We start from the raw sequence: 11,072 nt of genomic DNA, 5'->3' as shown, positions 1-11,072 counted from the left end.
CCAAACAAGCAGGCTATCGAGTCGTACGGGCCAGATTCAGCCCTACGGCCAAAGTCTTAATTATTAAAAAAAAATTCGTAATAACAGCTGATTAGCTATACGTTTTCGCTGAAAAGTTTGAGTTAATAAAGTCCACAAACCATAGAGTGTTTCCTTGACCTTGGCATCGTCGCAGGCAAGATATAGAACAACTGCCGAAGAAATACTTATCAAAGTAACGAGAAAATAAGTCTCAACATAGGTATTAAATAGTTCATATTGCGCTGAATTGAATTCGTCATTAATAGATAAAAATAGTACCGGCGCATAATAAATATACCTAGTCTATTTATGGTAGCGGTTTTTCATGTATCGATGGCGAAATCTCTTTTGTTTCAGAATGATCGAGTGGTCATAAACATTGTTGTGAAATTAAAGCTATTGCTGAAATTACCAAACAGCAACTGTAAAAATGACCACTACGCAATGTAGAGAACTGAAAAAAATAACGGCATGCCCGTTTCTTTTAGCATACCTAAGTAACTTTATGTTCTACTGTTTTGTAGCGGTATAATCCACGCGTATTTGTGTGACAGCTGGTGTCAAATTTCGAAACAAGTTAAAATTTCGCGGCAGACCGGTGTTTAGTGTTAAAGATTCTGTATGCCGAAAAAAATCAATCCAGGTCTTATATTACTGTGGTGTAAACTTAATTTAATCTAACCCAAAGACTTTACTTCTCGAGTTATTTTTGGATTATTGTTGCACCGCTTAATAACGGAAAATTGTCGTGTACTGTATGTCCGCCTCCTGGAGCGTTTTAGTCCTTTGTGATTATTTATTGACGCCATTTTGTTTGTTTGATGACCGTAGGCTAGTGGATTTGAAAGTCAAGAACGTTTGAGGCGTCAATGAAGAAAAGTGAGTTCCATGCATAAACAATTTTTCAGATTTGCTGTATTTGCGCTAAAATAAAGGCGTTATTTCAAATTATATTCGTCTTATGAATCAAAATGAGTTACGGGAATTTACATTGTGATTTTTTCGACGAAGCAAAATTTGTTGTGATGAAAATACATTTAACTCGTTTGTTTATCTCTTGATGTCACACGCCCACAAACTATCCTGTGTAAAACTTGTGTAATTTGAGGGCCTACCGTGTGACTTAGCATGCAGGTATTTATTTATATGTTTGCCGGTCGTACCTTTCTCTGTCATTGATTATCTGAATAGATGAAGTTGGTGTACAGCTTTTTGTTGTCAATGGCTCAGTTCATTGTAGTCGTCTGAAGAAGCTGCGATCGGAACTGTAGCAGATTGTTCACAATGTATGACAGCAAGCTGCGCCCGTGAATCGTGTTGTGTCGATACATGAACAGCGTCGTACACAAGAGAGAGTAAATTTGTTTATTGACGCCTATTTTAAAGTGTCTGTAAGTCGTCGAGCATTTGTTGCCCAATCTATTTACTGAATTGTAATGATGTCTATACATAAGCCCGGTTTGTCTGTTGTCAGTGTTGAATCCACTCTTAGATTTTGGCATAAACTTGTTCAGTTTCATCGGTAGTGTGCAGAGGGGTGGTTATTACTGCTGTCAGTTCTGAGCAAAAACCATGTTGTCAACTGCCTGCTAGTGACAGTGGTTTGAGAGCAACCGTATTTGGAAAATCCATCAGTCTTACCGTGTAATACACGGAAGGGAATTATTCATGTCGATATTCAATTGACAAATGATTGTTGGACTGATATGGAAGATGTAGGTCTACTTTAAAATAAAACTTTAGCCATTACAGTGAAAATAGTAGGCTCAATTTTTTATGTCAGTTTATTGAAAAGAATGTGGCCTAATTGTTGTCTAGTCCAGTTATACTCAAATGACTTTTGAATATCAGAATTCCTTCTATCTGAAAGGCGAAACTTCTCTTTCCCAGTGATCACTGTCTGCAAATATTTTGGTTCTACAAGTAGGCCTATGTGTAACTGTTTAAGGTGAACAGGCTTTCTTGTGTATTAGGTTCTTTTCATGAGATCAGTGCACGACAAACGCGAAGTGAGTTTCGGTGGGTGCAGAATTGCGTTAGGATACTACTTCCCGCCTCCTCCCCCCCCCCCCCCTCCATCTTCTCCCATCCTGTGAAAATAAAAATGCTAAAACAAGTTGTCTCTTCTTTTAGAATAGCTCACAAACGAAGTTAATTGCTGGATAATTGTTGTTTACCTTGGTGACTTGAGTGACTAAAAATTGTACAACTTATGTCCTCTTCCAGAATATCATGGTTTACTGATTGGATATGCAGTAGAAGGCATGTAATGTAACCTACTTCACAAAGATGCACTTCTGCCATGACAACCTCCTCAGTCACCTCCGTACAGAGGCTCTCCATTAGTTCATTTTACTACAGAAGGTGATTTAAAGCAAGCTTTCATTCATCTGGGTGTTATGTTCCTCACAAGTCACCTTGTTGAGGAGACTGCATGTGTTGAAATACCATTCCTTGGAAGACACAACATACAGATTCATTATGTATTTTTTTAGAGATTGTTACATGTGTCATCCCATAAGTCTAGAAGTCTATATTACTGTTAAAATTCTTTGTACGAATCAGGCCTAAGTAGTGTTATCCATTTTTTTGATGTGTCTCCTGTACACTAATCATATGATTAGAAATTGTATGTTATGAGATGAATAAAACACTATTCACTATTCTTGGACCATTCCTGTACTACCTCATGGACTATTGGGCGATTGTTTAACCAGAAGATATTGTAACAGTATCAGTGAAGAACAAATTGGTGCATTTGTGTTGTTTTACTCTCTCCCCCAGTAATCTAAAATAATTGTATTTGCTGTTTGTTGTAATAAGGTGGTTGGTAAGTTACTGTAGTTAGTTACGTGCACTATATATTAATTTGCATAATAAATCCTAATGATGTGGAATGAGTCATTTTACATTCAAATTGCGAAATAATTTGTGCATGTGATTACATGATTAAAGTTTCCAAGATTTTTTTTACCAAAGGAAGAAAAGGTTTTCAGATATGAATTACTAATTCCTACCCACCACTTTTTACTCATTACAATAGTAGAAATTCTTTTACACGATAGGTGATGTTATCAAGGAGAAATTCTGTTTGTTTTCAAATTTTACTTAACTGTTGTGAGACATTTTTTGCTGTATCATTGTGCCCCTTTTTTTTTCAAGCTAAAAACAACCTTAATATGGAGTACTGCTTGTCATTTTTCCTTCTGATATTGTAATGATGTACATCATTGTTCCTGTTAAACTGTAATGGAGTATTTATTACAGACTTCACAAGGGAATAAATATACTGTGAAGCAGCAGTCAGAATGCCCAACTCCTCAAACAGATGTCTACAAGACAATCTTGATCAAGAACCATATATTATTCTTACAGCACATTTTTGAGCAACGAAGAATTTCTTTCTTGAAGATGAATTTCCTCAAAACTTCAACTTACTTATTTGTCTTCCCCCAAGATTTGCAATGATTCTAAGTGCAAATGTGACTGAACTAAGTCATTTTAGGAGTTCCAAAATGTCCTTTTTCCAGATTAAATTGTCTGTGATATGGAAACAAGAATTTTGAAGAGTTTTACTGTATTGTTATTTCCTCACCATGTATTAAACTTATTGGTGTTGTGGTACTCCTACATTTGTAGAACTGATTAAGGTTCTGTCTTTTTAAAATTGACATATGCAGAAAATCAATCAACAAAATTTTTAAGAATCATGTATACTGTTTCTTTTGTTTCTGTATGTTTGCTTGGATTGGTTACGAAACTAGTCATCTGCAAAAAGAATATATACGAGGAATAATAGTGGACATAAGATTGAACCATGGGGAACCCTGTATTTGATTTCTTCCCAGTCAGAAGTATTTCCCCGGACTATATTGGTGGAATTACTAAGTACAGCTTCCTGCATTCTTTTGTTCAGATCATCCATTGGTTGGCTATTCTATCAGCCCCATAAAGCTTCATTATATCTAAGAGAATACTGTGGTTCACGCAGTCAAATGGCATAGTAAGTTACAGAAAATATCCCCCGGCGTGATTTTATTATATAATGCCTGAAAAATTTGGTGAGTTTACATGTGAATGGTAATCTCAGTAGAGCAGATCTACTGAATCCAAACTGATTTGCTGAGAATATTATTGTGGCCCAGGTGAGATACTGTTCTAGCATACATCACATTCTCAGAAATTTTGTAAAATGATGTCAGCAGTGAAACAGGTCAGTAGTTATTGTCATCTCTCCTATCACATTTTTAAAATAGGTGTCTGATGACTGTATATTTCAGTCTCACTGGAAAAATGCCTTGAGTTAGTTATGATTTCAGGTAAGCTGATTGTATGGGAACAAATATTTAGTGCTCTTTGAGAGAAAGAGTAATTTTCTTAATTTCAGAAGGAGAAGTTGGTGATGTATTCATAAGACTGAATGGTATGAGAGTTACTTTTTCAACACACTATGCAGTGATTTGTCTCTTGAACTGTTTGTCTCCAGGGTTGCAAGCTCTAGAAATCAGGGAATTTCAATTGTGTCAGGGAAATTTGGATAAAAAAGCAACACTGGAAAAATCTAATTTTTGTGCCAGTAGATGAAATGGTTTGTTTACTGAGATGTCATGCATCATCGCTTGCTGGGTGCAGCTGAGTATGTATGCTGCTTCCCTATTCCCTCATTATTCTTACTGCTTCTCCCCTTCCTACCAATCCCCTCAGCTTGCAGTCAGTGCTGGCATTATTTTTTGGTGCTAGTCTAGCAGCTACCGAGAAGAGGCAAGGAGCAGTTTGTTTGAATCTGATTCTCAGAAATTGTTGACGCAGCGGCTGGAGATGGCGGTCATGTGCGCATGATGTGTGCCTGAGTGATGGTGTGAATGTGTGTGTGCTCTTGTTTTCTGACAAAGGCTATGGCCAAAAGTTAAATTATGATGTCTTTTCTATGTGTCTGTCTGTGGCTCACCAATCATCTTTATGGTGAGTTGCTACCTACCCTCATTTGTATTGATTCTCAGAGTATTTGCACAAGTCTGCTGCATGGATTGATCATTTAGGTCTCATTTCATCAACATGGTGTCTGTGGCACATGAATAGGTGGCCAAATGAATGGATTTCTGCGACTGGCCCAAACCGCAGACTATTTCTGTCGGTATCTCTAATGGATCGGACCTGCCGATCTGAAACCCATTGTTTCTCACTAATGTGCAGGCCCTGACAATCAGATCTAGTATCAGCGATCTGCTGGCATGCCGGATCTGCTTGTGTGTGGCATAATGCAGCGGATTTTCGTGGTTTATCTGTGGACCCAGAATAGAGGCGCTGCTTGGCAGGCCTGAGCCCACGGGCGTTGCGTTTCAGTTGTACTGTGTGGCATTTTACAGACATTTTATTTAGTGTAGCACATTTTGGCACTTTGAAAATAGTTTATATATTACAAAATATGGACGATAAGGAGAAGAAATTGTGGCAGTCGCTGTGGTTTGTATGCTGTGTACTCATATATTTCTCAAATGAAAAATCATACAATACCCTGTAAATTAATACATATAACACAGTCGGTAATAACCAACAATAACAAACATAGTAGAACCAAGATTTTATTGGCGGTCACCTATAGTGTTGGTTTACACAACTCTTCACTGCCTTGTATACTTCTTTCTAGAGGCTTACTTTTATCTGAGATTATTTCTGAAATCGGTGAATGTATTTTAAATCTGTCTTGTGACTCCAAAGAAATCCTTATTTGTGTCATCTTATGTGTTTTGTTTTATTGAAATAGTATAACAACATTAATGAAACACACATACCATTTGGCTTGCCTTCTCCATCTAAGAACAGTTCATTACAAATTTGTTGATGTTGGTACTTAAGATTTTTGATTACATGGGTGGAAATACGGAAGTCCTTACTTTCTTTGTCAACTTATGTCTTTACTTACGGTACCCTTAAAATCTCAAAATTTGTCATGGAAAAATGCTAAAACTTGTCTGGAAATCAGGGAATTTCACTTAGGGGAACTTGTGACACTCTGTTCCTGATACTTTGTACTTCATTTAAGAAATGATTATTAAATGTATTTGCTACCTGTGACTCATCATTTATAGCCCTTCCATTCAGTTCAATAGTGACGTCATCCTTTCTGTGGCTGGTTGCCCTGCCTCTAATTTCACTATACTCCATTTTCCCTAAATTCTGTTTTTAGAATTACTGATTTCTGATATGTGAATGTTCCTTGATTTTTTAATAACCTTTCTTAATAATTTTCAGTTGTTTTTGAAGTGTGCAACTACTACAGGATTTCTGCTTGTTCATGTCTATATATATGTTACCCATTTTCGTTTCATAAGATACTTTAATCCTAGTGCTCGATGATTTTTTACAGGGGTGTTTAATGTACCTTCTGATTAGGTTACGTGGAGAGCTATTTTCAAATACTGGTATGAATTTATCATGGAATAGATTAAATTTTATGTTGGCGTTTGGTTCAATATCAGTTTCATCCCGTGTAAAATATTCTTAAAAACATTTGTCCTGGAGTCATTAATTATTCTAACTTATTTCCATTGAGGAGTAGCCATACTTTGAGACACTGTTATTTATCCTGACTGTGCATCATGATCAGAGGGTGCATTTGCTACTTGGTCGACAGTTAATTTTTTACTTTGATTTTCATCAAAAGAAACATTTTTGAAAGAAATCAGTGTAACAGAAGACCCCCCACAATAATGCACAGAAAAGTAAGGTTAGCTTATTCCTCCAAAATATAAGAGGATTGAGTAATAAGGTAGAAGAGCTTCTTGCCTGCTTGCAAAATTTAGAGGAAAAGATAAACATCCTGTGTCTGGTCCGAGCACCACATAACCACAGGGTTAGATAAGTCACATATAAAAGATTATAGTGTAGCAGCTTACTCATGTAGAACTAACATGGGAAACGGAGGAGTTATTGCATATATTAAGACAGAACACAAATTTGAAAGCATTGACACAAGTAGATTTTGTAGTGACCAGCACATGGAAGTGTGTGATTGTGAATTAATGTTGAAAAACAGTTCACTTTTAATTGTAAAAATATATAGATCCCCACTGGGAAAATTTGAATTATTTATGAGGAACCTCGATTCCTTACTGTGCTGCCTGTCAGACATCAGCAAGCAGTTAAGAGTCTGTGGTGACTTCAGTGTGGATTTTCTAAAGGATTCTGATAGGAAAAATGATTTGGAAATCTTATTTGAATCCTACAATTTGCTCTCAGTAGTTAACTTTCCGACAGATGGATAAAGACAGTAGGTCACCAATTGATAATATTTTCTTTGATGAGGCACAAAGCAAGAAAATAACTGTGTACCCAGTAACAAATGCTCTCTCTGATCATGATGCACAGTCAGGACAAAAGACATAGTGCCCTACAGTGTAAATACATCTCAGTGGAAGTCTGTCAGAATAATGAATGACTACAGGACAAATGTTTTTAAGAGTAGCTTACAAGAAACAACCTGAGATGAAGTTTATAAAGAACCAAATGCCAATATAACATTTAATCTATTCCAAGATAGATCCATATCAGTATTTGAAAATAGCTTTTCACATAAGCTAATCAGAAGGGACAGTCACATAAAAAACCATGGATCACTAAGGGGATTAAAGTATTTTGGAAACGGGAAATGTATCTTTTGGCAGGAACAAGTAGAGACCCTGCAGTAGTTGTGCACTACAAAGACAACTCAACATTAATAAGAAAAGTTATTAAAAAATCAAGAAACATGCACATAAAGTTAGAAATCAGTGTGTCTGATAACAGAGTTAAGGCAATATCTAATATAGTTAAGCAAGAGACAGGACAACCAACCACAGAAGAGGATAACGTTACTATTGAATTGAATGGAAGGGTTATAAATGACAAGTCACAGGTAGCAAATCATTTCTTAAATGTAGTGGAAAGCATGGGGACCAGCAGTTCAAGAGAAAGATCACAACAATATGTGGAAGAATTAATTCTCATAAAACTACGTTGTGAGAATGTTCCACCAACTTCTACTTCTGAAATTAAGAGGATCATACATGCTCTCAAGAGTAAAAGTTCTTCTGGTTTTGATGGTGTTTCCAATAAAGTGATAAAGATTTGTTCCCATTTAATAAGTTCGGTATTGTCTGAAATGTGTATTGCATCTATTGCATCACTAATTCAAGGCATTTTTCCAGAGAGGCTAAAATATGCCGTTGTTAAACCCCTCTTTTAAGAAGGTGATAAGAGAGACGTCAGTAACTTCCGACTGATTTCACTGCTGACATCATTTTCCAAAATTTTTGAGAAGGTTATGTATTCTTGAATAGTATCTTGCCTTGACAACGATAAAATCCTCAGAAGGGTTGCTCTTCTGAGAATGACATTTACATGTTCACACATCAGATATTGCAAGCATTAAATAACAAAAGAAAACCGGTAGGTATTTTCTGTGACCTGTCCAAGGCATTTGATTGTGTGAATCATAAGATACTCCTAGGTAAATTGAAATTTTATGAGATTGATGGTATACCCAGCTAACCAATGGATCATGTCATATCTAACCAAAAGAATACAGAAAGTTGTACTTAGTAGAAATTCAACCAACAAAATCCAGAGACATAATTCTATCTGGGGAGAAATAATGTATGGGGTTCCCCAAAGCTCAATCTTAGGCCCACTACTGTTCTCATATATGTAAATGAACTACTGTCTAATGTACAACAAGCAGAATTGGTTCCTTTTGCAGATCACACCAGTATTGTAATCACTCACAGTATACATACATACAGAAATGGAAGAAATGGTGAACGAAGTTCTCAAAAGTATCCTTGACTGGTTGTCTGTGGATGGTGTCACCCTGAATTTCACAAAGACACATCATTTTCAGTTCTGCACCTATAGGGGTACTGCACCTGTGATAAGTGAAACACACAATGATGAAGTAATACATAGGATGGAAAAAAGTTTGGAACTCATAAAGCAACTTAGTTCAGCCACAGTTGCACTTTGAATGATAGCAAAAATTTGGGGAGAGAGAAATCAGTAAGTTGACATATTTTGCTTATTTTCATTCAGTAATGTCATATGGAGTAATGTTCTAGGGTAACTCATCTTTGAGAAAGGTCTTCATTGCCCAAAAACTTGCTGTAAGAATAATATGTGGTGCTCACTTATAGTCATCTTGTAGACATCTGTTTAAGGAGTTGAGCATTCTGACTACTGCTTCACAGTATAGTTGTTCCCTCATGAAGTTTGTTCTAAAAAATCCACTACAGTTCAAAAGGAACAATGAGGTACATAATTACAATACTAGAAGAAAAAATGATATTCATTACTCAACATTAAGGTTTTCTTTAACACAGAAGGGGGGTGCACAATTCTGCAACAAAAAATTTTGACCACTTACCCAGTGATATAAAATGTCTAACAGACACCAAGGTAAAATTTGAAAATAAATGAAAAAGTTTCTCCTTGACAACTCCTTCTATTCCACAGAAGAATTTCTTTGTTTGTAATGTGTCAATTGCTAACTCAAGTTTGTTTTCCTTCTTTTTTTGCAGAGGAGGGGGGGGGGGGGGAGGATTAATTGTATTGTGATGTTTAGAGTACAAATATATGTACAAATTAATTTGCAATATGAAATTAAAATGACTAATTCCACATCATGACGATTTATTGTGCAAAATGATCCATGGAACACGAAAGTAATTAACTAACTTAGGGTCCTACTGTCTTTAACCATCCATATTGGAAAGTTGATTACTGAAATCAAATTATAACATCCAAGTAAGATATGTAGATCATTTTTCCTGTCAGAATCCTTTATAAAATCTACATTGAAGTCACCTCAGAGTGTTAGCTGACTGCTGCTGTCTGGCGGATAGCAGACTAAGAAATCTAGTTTCCTCACAAACATTCCAAAATTTCCCAGTGGTGGGCTATATACAATTACAATTAAAAGTGAACTGTTTTTCAGTATTAATTCACAAGTTCACAATTCAGTGTGCTGATCAATACAAAGTCTACGTATCTCAATGTTTTGAACTTGCATTTTGTCTTAATATATGTAACAAATCCTCCTTTTTCCATATTAGGTCTGCATGAGGAAGCTGGTGGATGTAATATTTTATATGTAACTTATGTAATGTGTGGTTTTGTGGTGTTCAGACAGGTGCAGGATGTCTTATCTTTAAAGAGCTCTCTAAATTTTCCAATATATTGATGAAATAAACTGACCTTACTTTTTCTGCATTCTTAAGCATTTTGTGGGGCTCTTCTGTTAGTTTGACATATTTCAAAACAGGGTGCCTGAATCCTGATCCTAAACTAAAAATGCGCGCCTCTCTGGCACCAGTAACCACATTGATCTTACTTTGTATGTTGGTGACCTCCAGTATTTTATCTGCAAGAAGCACAGCCAACTGATGTTTCCGTCTCCTATTCGGCTGTACCTAGATGTTACGACGATATGGTACATGAGCTTTGTCATGACCATGTATTAATATTCGGCTTTACCTAAATATTACAACAAAATTGAGTAACACTTTGTCTTACAGTATATAGACTCATTTAATGGATGGAAATTTTTCACTTTACATACTGAATGACCTTCCTTTTTTAAAAAATAGTGTGTTGTATATTTATTAACTATAAAGTGTTTATAATGAAATGAATGATTGTGGTTGTGTTAATGCAGACGAATACTTTAAGAGTAAACCAATCTTAATGCACATATAATTTTTTTGCTGAAGATGGGTAGCAGTCAGCAGTTCTCACTCAGGTGGAATAATTACCTGAACCACATAACTGGTGCCTTTGACACATTGAGAAATGATGATGAGTTGGTGGACGTAACACTGAGCTGTGAAGGCAAGCGCATTAAGGCTCACAAGATGTTGCTGTCTGTCTGCAGTACTTATTTTAGAGATCTGTTCAAGGTAAGAAATATTTCGAAGTATACATCTACAGCTTGAAAATAATAATAGAAGACATGGCTTTCAGTACTTTTCATTTGGAAATTGTACAGAGAAATAATTGCTATTATGATTCTCTATGAGCTT

At 36.0% G+C, this 11,072-nt stretch overlaps 1 protein-coding gene across 24 annotated transcripts in view; it reads left to right on the top strand.

Moving 5' to 3' along the window:
- Nucleotides 1–330: 330 nt before the first annotated feature.
- LOC126335303 (broad-complex core protein isoforms 1/2/3/4/5-like) overlaps nt 331–11,072 on the top strand; it is a 400,342-nt gene continuing 389,600 nt past the window's right edge. For 10 of the 24 annotated variants that reach the window (XM_049998420.1, XM_049998423.1, XM_049998435.1 and 7 more), the window contains exons 1-2: nt 525–900; nt 10,764–10,949. In XM_049998420.1, the coding sequence (XP_049854377.1) occupies nt 10,764–10,949 (186 nt within the window). In that variant the 5' untranslated portion in view covers nt 525–900. The other 14 variants (XM_049998433.1, XM_049998413.1, XM_049998421.1 and 11 more) reach the window with 9 other exon arrangements.

The sequence above is a fragment of the Schistocerca gregaria genome, chromosome 2 (genome assembly GCF_023897955.1).
Source record: "Schistocerca gregaria isolate iqSchGreg1 chromosome 2, iqSchGreg1.2, whole genome shotgun sequence".
NCBI classification, from domain to species: Eukaryota; Metazoa; Arthropoda; class Insecta; order Orthoptera; family Acrididae; genus Schistocerca; species Schistocerca gregaria.
Note: the sequence above shows the minus strand (reverse complement) of the source record. Positions and strands in the feature narration are given on the sequence as shown.